This window comes from Nesoenas mayeri, assembly GCF_963082525.1.
Source record: "Nesoenas mayeri genome assembly, chromosome: 17".
NCBI classification, from domain to species: Eukaryota; Metazoa; Chordata; class Aves; order Columbiformes; family Columbidae; genus Nesoenas; species Nesoenas mayeri.
The window spans coordinates 5,435,401-5,451,261 of NC_137565.1; the positions used below are offsets into that span (position 1 = coordinate 5,435,401).

Consider the following 15,861-nt stretch of genomic DNA (forward strand, 5'->3'; position numbering starts at 1 on the left):
GACACAGGCGATGCTGCGGCGGAGCCGGCCGCCGGCGCGAGCGGCATTTCCCAACCGTTTGTCCCGGCACAGACCGTTACAGACAATTCCCAGCTTGAGCGCGGCTAAAAATAGGCCGGCGGCTGGATTTCACCCCAGTGCCGGGACGGGGTGCGGGACCCCCAGAGCCTTTGTCTGGGCAGCCCCAGAGTTGGGGTGGGGTGAATGGGGGGGTCCTGGGGTTCCCAGCTGCCTGAGCTTCCCCAGTGAAGGGTGGAACTCTGTCCCTTCGCATGCCGTGCTCTTTGGGGCTAGATCTGCCCCACAGCACACTATGGGACATGGTACAAGTGTCTCCCATCCCCACACGAAGCGATGAGCCAAGGCAAGCCCCCATCTGGGCTCAGTACCCCCGCGGGGTTCAGGAGTGGGGTGCGAATGTCCTCAACATGTCACATCGTGCTCCCCAGGGGACACAGAGTGTTCAGTCTGTGCCACGTAGTGCCATTGGGCACGGGCCCACGGGAAAGTCTCACGAACCAGCCCTGCAGGCCCACGGACAGGGACCCCCCAGGACAATTCCCCTGAGATCAGGCCCCCCAAATCCCAACCTACCTCCCATTTTTCCCCCCCAGAACAAACCAAACTAAGAAGGTCTCCAGCAGTGGGATTTGGCTTCCAGGCTCCTTCCTGGCTGCAAAATCTGGTTTGCATTAAACCAGAGCAAAGAGACGACGGTGGAGGCAGGGGGGTGACCACGGACCCCCGACTCTCCCGGCTCACCGCAGGTATTGCCTCCGCCACGGGCTGGGGGCTTGCTGCCATAATGGTAACATCCCCCTCCACCACCTTCTCCGGCTGCAGCAGGGAGAGGGTCTCGGGTGGGGCGAAGGCATTAATTTGCTGTTAATGAGCTGAGATGGTGAGCAGCTGTGGCAACAGAGAGGCCGAGCAAAGCCTAAATCTGTGGCAAGAGAAGGGCCTGTTCCTATAGCCATCACCAGCCCTTGGCCCCACATCCCATCCCTGCTCGGCTTGGCCGGACACAACTGAACCCCCTCTGCTCCCTAAACGCTCTGGAAAGTCACAATTTTGATGTTGTCCAGCCACAGCATCCTCCAGACCAACCCACGTCCCTCTGCGGGGACTGTGCCCAGCCCTCGCCACGGCACCCCAGCCGTGGGGCACCCTGAGCCACCCCAAAACCAGGGGGATCCTCACCTCGCCCGCAGCCGCCGCGTCGGCGGGAGGATGGGGTCTGTCCCGCACACCTCGCCTCCTCGCGCCCCTTTCTGCTGCCTGACGGGATGGAGCCTCCTCCTCCTTCTCCTCCTCCTCCTCCTGCGCCGCAGCCGGGACCAGCTTGTTCTCATTAGGGCTGGTTTGGGGAGGGAGCGCGGGCGGTCGGTGAGGGGCCCCCTCCCAGCCAAACCCGGCTGGGGGCTGCCTGGCCTCTTGCCCTGCCAGCAAAGGGGGAGCCCTGGTGCCCCCCATCACCCAGTGGCACTGCTGGGAGGGGGCACCTTTTGGGGTACAAGTGGGGAAGCAGGGGGGTCTGTTGCAAAGGTGGTTTTTGCTCATGAGTACAGAGGTAAAACTCCATCCCAAGGCCACGTGGCTGAGCTGCTATGGTGGGACAAGGGTGCTGGCACCCCCAAAACGATGCTGTGCCAGGAGCGCCCACTCAGATGCCTCTCACTGTGTGCCTGGGCCCCCGCACCCCAGCCCAGGGCCTGATCCTGCCCCCACGCCAGCCCTAAAGCCCAAACTGTGCCGGCGTGCAGGCAGGAGCTGGGGAGACACGGCCACCGAGTGGGGGGACAGGGAGGGTGTTGGGCTTAATGCCCCAGTGTTATTGGGGGCTGGCAGTGTGGCACAGGGGCAGACAGAGCTCGGGAACCCCTGTTGATTTCAGGACACTGGTTCAACCGTGAAATGCTCTGGCACAGGCAGATCTGCCTCGGGGTGCAGGTCCATGGGGACCCCAGCTCAGCAGCGCTGTGCCCGCCCCCCTTGGTCCCCCCGCCTGAAGTTGCTCAAGAGGCTGCAGCCACCGGTGACCTCATCCTCTTGCTATTCGCCTCCGCACGCCTCCCCGGGGACCTGGCCACATCCCCCTCCAAAAAACCATCGCTGGCCCCTGGGGACTGCGACCACCCTGGGGCTGGGGGCGAGGGGGCCCGTCCTGGTCACCACTGGGCAGTCGGAGGGGATCCATTGCCGCTTGGGTTTCTCCCGGCGTCGCCAAATGTAATCGTGGCTCCCAGAAATAACGGGTCCGTCTGTCTGTCTGCAGCTGGTGGCTCCGTGCAGCTGCTGGGGCGGCTTTTCCTGGCCTTAAGTGATCAGTGCTGAAACCTTAGAGGGGAAGGGGGAAAGGTGAGGGGAGACTGGGGGGTGTGGGGGTGGCTGTGCTGCTGAGCCAGGCCAGCCCGGAGGGGTGACAGTGACATTCGGGCTCCCTGCCACAGCCCGGACCAGGATGGGGCTGCAATTCCCCATCATGCACCCAGCAATGGTGATGCTGGGCTGAGCCTCCTTGTCCAGGGTCCCCATCTCTCCTTGTTCAGGATCCCCAGTTCTTTTTGTCCAGGGTCCCCATCCTTCCTTGTCCAGAGTCCCCATCCCTCCTTGTCAGGATCACCATTTATTTTTGTCCAGAGCCCCCAACTTTCCCCAGCCAGGGTCCCCGTACCCCATCCATGGTCCCCATCCCTGCCCTGGGCTCTCCCCGGCACGGAGGTGGAGGGGGACAGGCGGCCCCGGTGCCAGCGCACCCCGGCCATTACGATGCCGTTTTTGCCTGCGGCTGGGGAGGGCTGGGCCCCTCGGCACTGGGCAGGGCAGCATCGCCTGCGCCCCGCTTTGTAATTTGGGGCGGCTGGAACGTGGGGACCCGCCAGGCTGGGCTCCGCAGCACAACCAGCCGGCGTTAACCTGCAATTTGAGACATTTCGGCTCTGCTCTGCTTGTAATTTGCTTCACTGGGCTGCACTTTGCTGTGCCAGCGAAATACCCAGGGAGGGACTGATCCTGCGGAGCTGCTCCGCGGCATGCACAGCGTCATGCACAGCATCGTGTCACAGCACCGTGTCACACGCAGCCCTGTGCGTGGCACAGCAGGGGTTTGCCGAGGTGAGAAGCCCCGCGGATGCTGCTGTGACACTGTCCTGGCTTCCTGCAGATTCCTGCGCTGTGAGCTGGGCGATGGCAGCTCGACAGGACCTGCTGACGATGCCAAATAGGGCGATTCCTGGCTCCTGGCAGCCGCCTCGGGCTGTGGTGGTGGAGGAAAGTTTATCCTGCTGCTCGCTGGGCTCCCAGAGCGATGGATGTGAGGACAGGGCTGGTTGAGAGCAGGAGCAATCGCTCTGACCGGCACCCATCCGCCTCCTCGGGACCCACTAGCGTCACCCTTGCCTGGGCTGGAGGCTGGATGAGGCTCCGGGAGAAAGGGCTGGGGGTGACAGCGGCCTCCGTGGGCTCCCAGTCCCCAGCCTGGCCCCACCAGCCCAGGGACACATCAACCTCTGTGCCCATTATGGTGGAGCCATGAGCTCCCACGGCTGCTTTTTTGGCACAGCCGGGTGCCAACATCTGCTCTGCAGCTGCATGGGGACAGAGCAGGGTGGCATCACTCAGGAGCCTGCGGCCAGGGTGTCCCATCCAGGGACCGGCCACCACCGCCAGCTGCAGATCCCCTCGCCCGCGCTGACTCACCATAAACATTTACATTTGCAGGAGGGAGCAAAGCTGCGCAGCTCCAGATGGAAAATATCCGAAGCTCAGCGCGAATGTAAACACGCAGCGGGGCTGGGGGCCGGGGCGCAGATGAGCTGTGACGCTGCTGCATCCCCGTGGGACAGTTGTCCCCAAAAGTGGCTTTCGAGGTGGCTGCACACCCAGGGATGGGGCGGCACAGCGATGCCTCAAGCATGTGCCGAAACACTTCACTGCCCAAGCGTGCACTGCGAATGCTGAGGGTGGCACGAGCTGCTCAGTGGGGTGGGGACGGGGACATGGGGACTGGGATGCTGAACCTGGCAAGGCAGGGATAGGGACACCGGGATGGGGACGCTGAGCCTCGTCACTGCAGGGATGAGGCTGCAGGGATGGGAATGCGGGGACACTGAGCCTGCCAGGGCAGGGACAGTCCTGGGCCACTTCTGCTCCCTCGGGTGGCTCCCCCAGGACGAAGCACAGGGAAGGGGTCGAGCTGGTGGCTCAAGGGGTGACCAATACCTGCACAGGTACAGGCAGGATGGTGGGACCCTGGGTGACCACTCATGGCTTTGCTGTCCCTGTCCCTCCTGTCCCCACCAAAACCCAGCAGGGACAGCCTGGGAGGTCACTCTGTGAAGCCAAGAGCCTGTGACCACCATTTGCTCACCGGGGATGAGCACGGCAGCGCACAGGACCATGCCGAGGGGCAGTGACGGTACCGGAGTCGTCCCCTCGCCTCGCTGCAACCACAGGACAGGAACACGTTACGCCACGAGCACACCCGTCCCTGTCTCCCCCCGGCATTTCCGCCCCGGCGCCGCCACCCTTTCCGCTGCCACAGCGTGGCACCAGGCCAGCCCCACGTGGGGAGGGGTCCCAGGGGCTGCGGTCCCCAACTCCAGGGTCTGATCGTATCCCCTTCCCGGGGAGGGGTGGCCATGGGTTTCATTTCTGCCTCCCCTCGGGGGGCTGGGGAGGAGGATGGAGAAGTGAAATTTTGGCAGGAGGATGTGGGCAGGCAGTGGAGGGGACCAGGGAGCTGGGCACTGTCCCCACCAGGCAGAGACCACCATGTCCAAGTAACCCGCCATGTCCAGTAACACTTTAATGGGGTTGGCTCGGGGGCTGAACTCACTGGGGGAGCAGCTCCCCGCCACACCAGTCCAGGGTAAATCACAAACCCAAGGGGACGGGGCGGTCCCCTGACCACGCGTGGCAGCACAAGAGACCAGGCACCACCTCCTCTGATGCACTGGGATGCAGGACGCTGTCCCCAGGCTCAGGTGTGCTCTGGCAAGAAGCTGCTGAGCGTCAGGTTGTCCCCGTCGGCTTCGGAGCCGCCGTCGAGCAGCAGCTTTGGCCGGCGGGCCGGGCCAGGCCGGGGGCCGTTGGCGGCCACCTCACCATCGGGCAGCAGGGAGGAGATGCAAACCATCTCGGTGTGGCTGAGCCGGCGCTCGGCCGTCCGCGCCCGCCGCCACAGCACGGCCCCCAGCACCCCTGTGCTCAGCAGGAAGATGGCGGCCACCAGCCCCAGCAGCAGGATGGCCAACAGGCACTTGCCCACCACCCGGCTGGGCTCCCAGGGCTCCGTGTCCCAAGGGGCTGAATGTGTCGGGCCGGAGGGAGCCCTGGCTTTCTTGGAACCCGTGGCGGGGACGGGAGCTGATGGGGTCACCGAGGAGCTGCTGTCCGTGCTGCCGGCCATGGTCCCGTCCTCACCGGGTGATGTGAGCCTGCTGGGGACAGTGGTGACGCTCTTTTGGGGTGCTGCCGGTGTGGCGGGCTCTGCCGGTGGCACAGAGCCCAGCAGCAGGTCGGGGTCAGGAGAATCTGTCTCGTCCTGTGGATCAGCTGTGGTTGGCACCATGAGAGCCCGGTACAGGCTGGTGTTGGTGCTGGGTGCTGGTGCTGAGCTCAGCATTAGGTCAGGCTCAGGAGAATCGGTCTCGTCCAGGGGATCAGCTGTGCTTGGCACAACATGTGCCCAGTGCAGGCTGGCATTGGTGCTGGGTGCTGGTGCTGAGCTCAGCATTAGGTCAGGCTCAGGAGAATCGGTCTCATCCTGTGGATCAGCTGTGGTTGGCACCATGAGAGCCCAGTGCAGGCTGGCATTGGTGCTGGGTGCTGAGCTCAGCAGCAGGTCGGGCTCAGGAGAATCGGTCTCATCCAGCGGATCGGTCGTGGTTGTCACCGCGGGTGCCTGGTGCAGGCTGGCGTTGGTGCCGGGGGGTGGCACAGAGCCCAGCAGCGGGTCGGGCTCAAGGGAATCGGTCTCGATATCCTTGGGCATGGCAGTGGCAGGTGGGTCGTGCCCCGGTGTGGCGGTGCCGGGCTGCTGCCCCCCATCGTCCCTCCTGCTGCGGGAGAGCCGGGGGGGCTCAGCCCGCTCCTGCCTGGCCACCCCCCAGACGCACTGCAGGCCCTGGGGCGGCCCCGGAGGGGGCTCAGCCCCACACACCCGCAGGCTGCTCAGCACCAGCAGCACCAGCACAGCCTGGCCCCGCACCATGGCACCTGTGGGGGGACAGAGGGGAGAGGTGAAATGGGGGTCCCGCTCCCTGCGGGAGGATGCTGAGCTCCATTGTTCATAGCATCACAGAACAGTTTGGGTTGAAGGGACCTTCAGAACTCATCCAGCCCAACCCTGCCATGACGGGGACATCTGCACCAGCTCAGGTTGCTCAGAGCCCCGTCCAGCCTGGCCTGGGATGTCTCCAGGGATGGTTCATCCACCACCTCTCTGGCCAACCTGGGCCAGGCTCTCACCACCCTCAGGCACAACAATTTCTTCCTTGTGTCCAGCCTGAATCTCCCTCCTTTAGTCTAAAATCATCACCCCTTGTCCTATCACAACAAGCCCTGCTGAAAATCTGTCCCCATCTTTCTTATTGGCCCCGTTTAAGCACTGAGACTGGAAATTGCCCCAAGGAGGGATCGCACACGGGTGAATCATCTGCCTCCCCTCCCGGAGAGGGGCCCCGGGTTTGAGGGGCTGGAGGATGCGATCACGCCCCTCCCCCAGCCCCGAGCCTCCACCTGCGGGACTCGACCCACCGGCTCTGCTCGAGGAGAAAGTTTTGAAAAGGAAGTGGAGTGTCTGGAAATGGGAAACGAGCCGTGATGGAGGCAGCTGGTACGGGACGGGCAGTTGCAGGATGACTCCCTGTGCAGAATTGAAACCACAGGGATATCGCACACGTTTCCATTAACCCCCTCCCCAGCTGCCCGTCCTCCCCTCCACCAGCCAGCCTGGTGTGGGGCTCCTGGGCCAAAGCCACCATGTGCCTGCATGTCTGTGCTGAAGTGGGAGGAGAAGAAAACCCACCCCAAATCCCCCCCATTCCATTTCTTCAACCAACAACGCCCTCCTCGATCGCCCTGGTGGGTGGAGGTCAGCGAGGTCCCTGCAGCACCGCACCCAACAGCGTCCCAACGCCAAATCCCCCAGCACCGAGAATCCCCAGGGGGCTCTACATCCCTAAAGTACCGACCCGCCTCCAAAACACCCCAGGGACCAGCGCTGCACGTAGGGTGACTCCCCCGGGGACCCATGCATACACCAAAGGGACCCCGAGCATCCCCTTTGCACCCACAGCATCTCTGTGGCTGAGCCCCTGGACTCACCTGTGCTGGGGGACACCCGGCACCCCGAGCTGCAGCACCGGTGTGATCAGTGGGGAGGGACAGGAGCGTGAGGGCAGCCCCGGGGCCGGGGAACTGCCGAAAGCCGCAGGGCATCGCGGGCCGCCCTCCGCCCGGGCGGGGACGGAAAGGCGGGCGCGGAAGAGCGGCTGTGGTTTCGGGGAAGGACGTCACACCGGGCGCCAGGGCCAGGGGATGTGTGCACCCACCAGCCGGGGGGCTGGGATGTGGGGTGCACCCCAAAAAGGGGCCTCTCGCCCCTCCTCGGTGTGCCAGGCGCCCTGTGGGAGCCCCTAGCTGAGCTATGTGTTGGGGCTCACGCCGCCCCGAAAGCAGAAGTGATGGCAAAGCTGGTGCCAGTGCTGCCAGCCCCCGTGGGCATGGTGTGGGGATGAATGGGACTGGGGGGTTGTGGTGCCCCAAGAGGGGACATAGATGAACTCCAACCCTGAGAAATGGCCTTTGCGCAGGAGGAGGAGGAGGTTGAGGTCCTGCATCTGCAGAGCCCTCGCACAAGTGCCCTTGTCCCCGCACACACAGCCCCGGCACAGCCGCCAGCAGCCCAGGAGCTCTGGGGGGGCTCGGGGGTCCCGGTGTTGGCTCTGCTAGGAACACTCCACCCCAAGCGAGGGCACCAGCGACGTGCAGCCGCAGGAAGGTGCTGCAAGAGCACATCCGCAGCTGCTGCTGGGCCAAAACAGCCCCCCGGCTCCCTGCAAAACCCCCATGTGCAGGCTGGACTCACCACAACCATTCCCGAAATTTCCCAGACTTGGCGGCTGGAGGAAGGTCCCGGTTCCTGCCGGCCCCAGGTCACTCGTGGAAAAACACAGATGGAAAATGAGGTTCAGGGCTGCAGGGGAGGGACGAGCATCCCCTGGGGCGTGCAGGGGGGGCAGGGATCCCTGCGAAGAGCATCCCTGCCCCACTGGGTGCTGGGAGCAGCCAGAGGTGGTTGGAAACGCAGGGTGAGAGCAGGGGGATGTCCAACCTGGACAGGAACGCAGCGATGCCGTTTCCAGCCCGGGCTCTTTTGAGCACTGCAGAGTTTCCTGTGCCTTTGAAGGGGGTTCAGCTGGGGAGAAGCAGAACGACATTGCCAGCTCCAGCCAGCGCTGCTCCCTCTGCAGACCATGTCACCCCGAGACACCCTGACACGTCCCACCTCCAGCCAAACTCCCGGCTTCACCCGCAGGGAAATCACCAGTGATCCCACGTGTGACCCCAGGGACGGGCCCCAGCTCCCCTGGGACAGAACACACACAAGTGGGGGGTCCCCAAAACCAGACCATGCTCAGCCACAACCCACTAACTCGCATTTCCATCACTGGCTGTAACGGTAACACCATCATTTAATAACCTGGTTATTGCTAAAACCTCAACGCAGGTGCTAACGGGGAGCGGTGGGTTCAGGACGCAGAGAGCCAAAGAAAGAGCAAACCAGAGGAAGTTTATAATCAATGACTTTTATCTTTTGAAAATGGAAGCAAATATTTTTTTGGACAGATACTATGGCCGCTCTATAAGAGCGCATCTTTCAGGACTTCGCTGATTCTCTTCTGGGATATCACGGCTACAAAAAGCTTCAGGCACTGACTCCGGTTGAGCCTGGCTAGGCATCAGTTCATTTAAATAAAATACAGGCGAGAAATGAAAAACCAGGGCGGCTTTTCCTCTGCCCTCCTCGGACCGTCTACCACACACCGATCTCTGGGCATTGCAATCCAGCGTCTCAGAAAACTTATTTCCCTCCAATTAGAAAAACAAGAAAAGGTCCCCAAGCACACAACTCTGAAGTCGCACATACGAATCAGCACAGAGATCACCATTGGGAGGAGCATTGCGTTTGGTGGCTTTTTAAAAAACAAACAAACAAAAAAATTAAAATAAAAATACACATCATCTCAGCCATTTACTGCAATACAAAAACGTCACCGAACATTCAAATAACGCAGAGCGTCTGGACCGTAAATCCAGCGTCAATGGCCACAAGCACAGGATGTGGACGCTCGGCCCTCCTGCGCTCGCCACTCAGAACAAAGAAAACCCGCTTGTCTGAAGCTTTCACGCCACACAACTCTAACACATCCGCTGTCTCCTCTGTCCCGTCCTGCTGCCTCTCCAGCTCCATCGCGGTTCCACCTTCACACCCAGACATCCCTCAGAACAGAGTCCTCAACCTGAAGGTTCTGAACATGCAAACACTGGGAAAATGGTGAATTTGAGGATTTCTAGCTAACCTAATGGAAAAAAAAAAAACCAAAAAACAACAAAACGAGCCAAAAAACCAGATCAGCCTGGCCGAAGGGACATTCTCCCTTTGATCCCAGCTGGGACAGGCAGTGCAGCAGCTGTCAGACCCCCAGTGCCTTTGTCTGCTTTAAACCGGACACCAGTTGCTGAGGTTCCCCTGGCACTGGAGGGACTGGCTGTACTGGGACGGTGGCACCGACCCCTCCCTGCCCCAGGGACCCCCCGAGCAGGAGAGACCCCCCCAAGCAGCAGTTTGCTGAGCAGAGGCACCAACAAGAAATTCCATGAGCTCATGGGGTCCCTTCCCTGAGGGAGCAGGTGAGAAACCAGTTCCCCAAACTGGCCTCAAACCCACCCTCCCCAGTCCCTCCCGCTCCGAAGACGGGAGGGCTGGAGGTCACCAGTTTGATCCGGGAACATGGAATTTCCTACCAAGTTTTCCAGCAGGGTGGGAGAGGCAGGAATGATGCAGATTAAAAAAAAATACGGAGGCATTTTATTTCCAGAGACCCGTCATGATAAAGTCACCCGTGCACTGCTGATGCTGCTTTGGAAGGAGGGTCTAAATTCCTAACTTCAGGACTTGTGAGGGGCCAGAGAATTGGATTTTTAAAAGCTTTTCTTAAAGTCAATGAGCCGAAGAGCGCGGTGGTGCAGAAACAGCACGTGCAGCAACGCGCGCGTGGAACGGGCACCCCGGGGACTCCGGTGTCCCCCACAGATACACACACATCTCCTGCACAACAGCAACTCCTGCCTCAAAATAAAACCAACAAAAAGGCGAGTAAAACATGCCCGTTTGGGCACAGCGAGAGGCATCCAAAATGCAGGACTATTTTAAAACGGCAACATGATGCGAGTTTGAAAGTTCTTCAGGGTGTAGAAGCAGAGGCGTTTGGTGGCACGGATCACCCTACTCAGAACTGTTAAACTGCCATGTGAGGACGCGTTAGGGAGGCAGGAAAGGCAGCTCGTACGGTCTCCGCGGCCACACTGCAAAGCAAACCGACCTGATTGTTCGAAATCGAGGGTTTGTACAAAATAGCTTCGGTTTTGTTCAGAGAACAGTATAAACACCCACCATGCACGCACGCACACACACGCAGTGCTGTCCCTTTCCATTTAAAACACAAATACTGCAAAGTGGCAAATAAGAAAAATAAAAAGCAACTTTTTTTTTTGTGTGGTTTTTTTTTTTGGCAACTTTAAAAAATGGTTAAGAACAATGTGGCATTGGTCCCTACATCTAGAAAAAGATATTTGGGCACAACATTAAAAGTCAGAATGGATTTGTTTTCAAGAATTCATAACATCTGGAAAAAAAATACTGTAAAAGTAGCACTTATTCTTCTTGACTTGTTTGACACAGTCACATAAATTCATTAAAACATCAGGGAAAAAAAAAAAATCACTAAAAAGCTTGGCTTTTAATCATCAGCTCTCGTTGACGTGAATTTAGGAGAACAGGAAAGCTCGTACTGGAATGCTGCACGCTGCTGCTTGCCGAACTGGGGAAACTGGAATGTGCCTGGGCCGGCGCTGCGCCCGCTCAGTCCCCGATCTTGGCCATCTGCTGCTCCAGCTTGGAAATGCGCTCGTCCTGGTTGGTGATCGTGTCTTTTATAGATTTCAGCTCTTTCAAAATCTCATCCAATTTGGCTTCGTTTTGCTGGAAGACAAGACAAGAGGTGGGTTTGCTTGAGCTCCGCAGACAGTTTGCAAAGCCCAAGGTTGCTCCAATGCGCACCCAGCACGGGCACTGCGGGAACGGTGACGCTCAGGGCACAGACCAGTGTCCCCAGCGGCAACGACATACTGGGCCAATATAGAACCACAGAATAGTTTTGGTTGGAAAAGATCCTCAAGATCATCAAGTCAAACGTTAACCCACCCCTGGGTTAACACATGAACCTGAGAACATCATCTCCACATCTGTTCAACCCCTCCAGGGATGGTGATGCCACCACTGCCCTGGGCAGCCTGTTCCAATGCCCCATAGCCCTTTGGGGAAGAAATTGTTCCCAAGATCCCATCTGAACCTCCCCTGGCATTCAATCCCAGGTACTCAAATCATCCACGCTTGAGCTCTGTTACAGCTGTTGCTGAAGATGCAGCACCCTGGTAATCACATCTTGGGCCACCATCCCCAAAACCTTCTGAATTTTACTCACAGTGTTTGAGGCATCAGCTGCTTTCTTTGGAGCATTTATGAGATCACTTTTCTTGTTCGCTGCGGGCTTGTTGTCCAGTATGTTCTTCTTGACCACCTTGAGATCCCTGTTCTTGCCAGGGATGTACCCGTGCTTCAAGGAGATGAGGAGGGGATCGGCGTTCTTCCCCTCAAACCACTCCTCTGCTTCCAGAGCTGCCTCCGGGCCAGCGGTGTCGGGGTACAGGTCGTCCTGGAAGAGGTCCGACTGCAAGCCAGAAGAGATGAACTGGTCAAACGCTTTGGGGCTGGAAAACATGACCTGGCTTTAAACCACAGAACCAACACGCAGCGCTCACCTTTCGAGGAACCGTCATGATGATGGGCTCACACTTCCTCTCGTGAAGCTTGAAGAACCTTTAGAAGAAAAAGGAAAGGTGGGACTCAGATGTGTGGACACCTGGACTACTGTGTTCAGTTTTGGCACCAAATGTTTATCACCGATACGTTGACAGTGCATGCTGTAACCGACCCGACGCTAAGTTTTCTCCAGACAACGTATTCTGCTAGGTCTCACTGATTTATAACAGACTCAGCCTAAGGCCCAGTGTATTCTGAGGTTATATCACGTTATGCCCAGCACAAGTATCACTTCATGTCACAGGTCCCAACTGCAGAAACAACAGCAGAGAGGTCTTTCCAACAGGAGGACTTTTCGTTTCCAAATGGCTGAACTTGTACGGGATGCTTTGCAAAGCCAACGTGACCCCCCGGCAGCCCTACCTGGCAATCTCACACTTGTTGACATCGAGGCCCCTCTTTGGCATGAACCCCATGCCCCTCTGCGGCTCTTTGCTGCTGAAGGTGTTGAGGTAGTGAACGTAGGGGGATTCATCTGTGATCTCAAAGTAGCGGATGCTGCTGTCACCCTGCAAGAATCGACAGGAGAACCGCTCAGGAGGGGCCAGCGCTGCCCATGCCCACACGCCTGCTCCCCGCCAGGCCAGGCAGCCCTTGCTCTCACCCCAGGGCCTTTCCTTCCAGAACCCCCCTTTACAGAGCAATGCACATGTTACAGATTATCTTTTCAGGCTAAAACCCATTGTTTACCCTTCAAATGTGTCTCATCCGCCCGCTGGCGCGATCAGACAGCGCACTGCTGCGTTCACTGTCCCCACGGCAGCAGAACCACCACAAAGTAGATCCCTCCTGTGACCCACCTACATCCCCTGAACAGCTGCTCAGGGATAAGTGCTCTTCTTTAAAATACCGTGGTATTTTATACCGACCTGAGCTCATGCTTCAAGACTGGGGATGTCAACTTGCACACCTGCCCTTGTGAAAAAGCTAAAGTTCCTGCCCCTGGCAGGCAGAACAGCTAGAAACCAATTTCTCTTTGGTTCCTGGCAATGCTGCTACACTAGGATCTCTGACACAGCAGGCGAGGGAGCAGCTATAAAACAAGTATTTCCCATTAGCTGTTTACAAAGATGGGATTCTTGAATGTACTTGCATGGATCCTCCTTTGTAATTACTCGTTCATCTTATCTTCGGCTCCTATTTGTACTAATTCCAAAGCTGCGGCACCAGAAGTGGGCACTTCAGAGCACTTAGTGCCTACAAATTGCTTTTGGAAAGGAGCACATGATTCCAGTTTTCTATTATTTAACCCTGCTAAATTACAGCAAGTGTTGCTGCATGCTCCACCATTTTCAAGCACAAGGAGGATAACATCTAAAATGTACTTTCCTCCCACACGAACAGACAATCACTCAGGTCAACACCAACAAGAGGTGTTTTGATGATGGTATCGGACTTGTTGCATTAAGAGCAGCTTTACCTGAGTAAATCCACCTCAAAGAAACACCCAGTTACACACCAGACCTTCCCAGGGCAGAGCCCACAGGCTGAGTGAGGATCAAACCCATTTCAGAGCAGCCTGATCTGCCTGCAGCTCGGACCATCGCTGTAGCGCTGACTTCTGTTTCTCCCTTTCTCCATGGGGACACTTGGGGAACATTTCACAGGCACCATTTGTTCAACAGTCACTCCAAAAGCTTCTCTTTACCTTGCCACACAAGTAAATAATGTTGGTATCTGGATCGTAGAATGGCAGCAGGACCCCGTTGCTGGTGTCCATCTCATGAAGGGCTATTGGCTCCTCCATGTTTTTCTGGAAATAAAAAAGTGCCAGGGACGTTAATGAAATTGGAAAAGTTCATGTTAACACAGGTTCTGAATTATTAACAGCTCTTTGTAGCTAGTGAACATGCAGCGGTGTCTTCACCGCCCTGAGGGACCTGTGTGTCACAATAACAAATGCTATAAATGTTCACAAGCTTATTCATTCCCCAAGGACATTCTAATCCCAAAATGCAATAAAAGCAAAACCCAAGAAAATTCACAAAGTCAAGGGACAGGCATGACACAGTCACATTAGTGAGTGTCTTGTGTCAGTGTGATTGGATTGCTGCTGTCTTGCTCTGTATGTGTAATGTATAGAATGAAGGGACCTTCCCCCAGCCAGGAAGCTGCTCCTGGTTGAGATGGGATCAGTACAAAATAACTCATTTCCTTTACCGAGCCAACATCCAGCCCAAATAACAGCAATACCTCCTGGCACAGGAGGAGCGGGCAGGAACTGGAATATGCTCAAGTATATGAATTATCAATTTAGCAGGTGACTGCAGGTCCAGGGTGGTAACTCCACGGACATTAGTTACAACAATAAAGCAGTGACGGGACAGGAACCTACGGGATTCCAAAGGGCGAGTTGCCGTTCGCTCATGCGGCTGAAGCCGGTTGTGAAGATGTTTCCATCGGCGAGGAAAATGGCTCGCATGGGCCGGGCTCCCTCGTGGGTTTTCTCTTTCTCCTGAAAGAGATGGACAGGTCAGCCAGGAGCAAGGAGCACGGAGCCCAACACGGTGGTGGCTTCTCTTCTGGTGGCACAGAATCCCCAGCAGGACACGCTGGGATGCCGAGTACATGGAGCAACACCCAACTAACTATGCCCCATGTTTGAAGGAAGAAACCCATCACTAAACCACAAAAGAAGTGGTCATTCCTGGCGCATTTCAGCTTTGCCTGTCAGCCTCTCGCAAGGCTGGAGGAAGGCTTCTTTGCAAGCTAACATACATACACAGGCTGCTAAATCTCCACTTTGCGTACACAACTTCGGAACTGTAATTATACCAAAGGATTAGATGTGGAATTACACTCCTGCAGGTTTTAAAAGCGAGCCCTAAAATCCTAGTTCAAACACTAATCCCAGTAAACCCAGACAAATCCTTCAAGCGCTGCTATCCCTCCTGTAATTTTGTCCTCACTTTGAAAAATCCCACTAAACATGGTATAAACAAAGCAAAAAAGGTTCTTTCTCTATAAGCTCTTGCTAACTCTCTGCTGCAGTAAAACCTAGTTCCTTCTTTCATTAGCACACAAACTTACAGCAACAATTTCTTGTTTCCTGGGGTCAATAACTCGAACTTTTTTGTCTTTGGAAGCTGTACAGATTAGGCTGCCATTGCGATTCCAGCTCACGTTGTAAATCATATCCACGTGCATGTCATCCAAGTTTATGAGGGCTTCACCTGTCCCCACGTTCCAGATGATGATTGCATTGTCACAACCTAAAAGTAGGGAAAAAACCACTAAAATCACTGCACTGGTGTATATAGAAGGAAAAAGGAAGGAAAAGCAGGAGGTTCTGGTGGAGATGGAGGTCTGTGGACACTGCTATGGCAGGAGCTTTGTGCAGGAGCTCTTGGGTCTTAGTTCAACTGCAGGATACAGAGCAAGAGATGCCAAGGGCAAGGAGGCGATGTTCTTGTATCTCAGTGTGTGAGAACGCTGGCTGGCAGCCCGTCATCGCCTTCTCGGGTCAGGGGGATGTGTGGCAGAACGAGTCAAAGCAGTACGGATGGAAAACAGGCAAAGTGGCAGCAGGAGAAACGGCACAACAACGGGAAAAAAGAATGGCAGGCAGTAAAAGCTGAGGTCAGCACTTCCACAGGGACTATTAATACAGCTCTCGGCCGGGTAGTTTTGTTCAAGGACCAGACAGCAAGAAGACAAAAATAAAGCCCAAGATAAGACGATAGCAACATAAA

At 57.0% G+C, this 15,861-nt stretch overlaps 2 protein-coding genes across 5 annotated transcripts in view; both read right to left on the reverse strand.

Annotated features, from left to right (window-relative positions):
- Window positions 1–4,864: 4,864 nt before the first annotated feature.
- On the reverse strand, window positions 4,865–7,423 carry SELPLG (selectin P ligand). Its single transcript, XM_080355570.1, has 2 exons — window positions 7,330–7,423; window positions 4,865–6,219 (listed from the first exon to the last, which is right to left on the reverse strand). The coding sequence occupies exon 2, from the start codon at window positions 6,212–6,214 to the stop codon at window positions 4,982–4,984; it is 1,233 nt and encodes a 410-aa protein (XP_080211696.1). The 5' UTR covers window positions 6,215–6,219; window positions 7,330–7,423; the 3' UTR covers window positions 4,865–4,981.
- Window positions 7,424–8,729: 1,306 nt separating this feature from the next.
- The window catches only part of CORO1C (coronin 1C), a 40,547-nt gene continuing 33,415 nt past the window's right edge, over window positions 8,730–15,861 (reverse strand). For all 4 annotated transcript variants that reach the window (XM_080354958.1, XM_080354960.1, XM_080354959.1 and 1 more), the window contains exons 5-11: window positions 15,200–15,381; window positions 14,505–14,624; window positions 13,818–13,922; window positions 12,533–12,678; window positions 12,109–12,166; window positions 11,772–12,017; window positions 8,730–11,269 (exon numbers count right to left, since the gene is read on the reverse strand). In XM_080354958.1, the coding sequence (XP_080211084.1) occupies window positions 11,150–11,269; window positions 11,772–12,017; window positions 12,109–12,166; window positions 12,533–12,678; window positions 13,818–13,922; window positions 14,505–14,624; window positions 15,200–15,381 (977 nt within the window). In that variant the 3' untranslated portion in view covers window positions 8,730–11,149. The remainder of the gene's footprint in view (window positions 11,270–11,771; window positions 12,018–12,108; window positions 12,167–12,532; window positions 12,679–13,817; window positions 13,923–14,504; window positions 14,625–15,199; window positions 15,382–15,861) is intronic.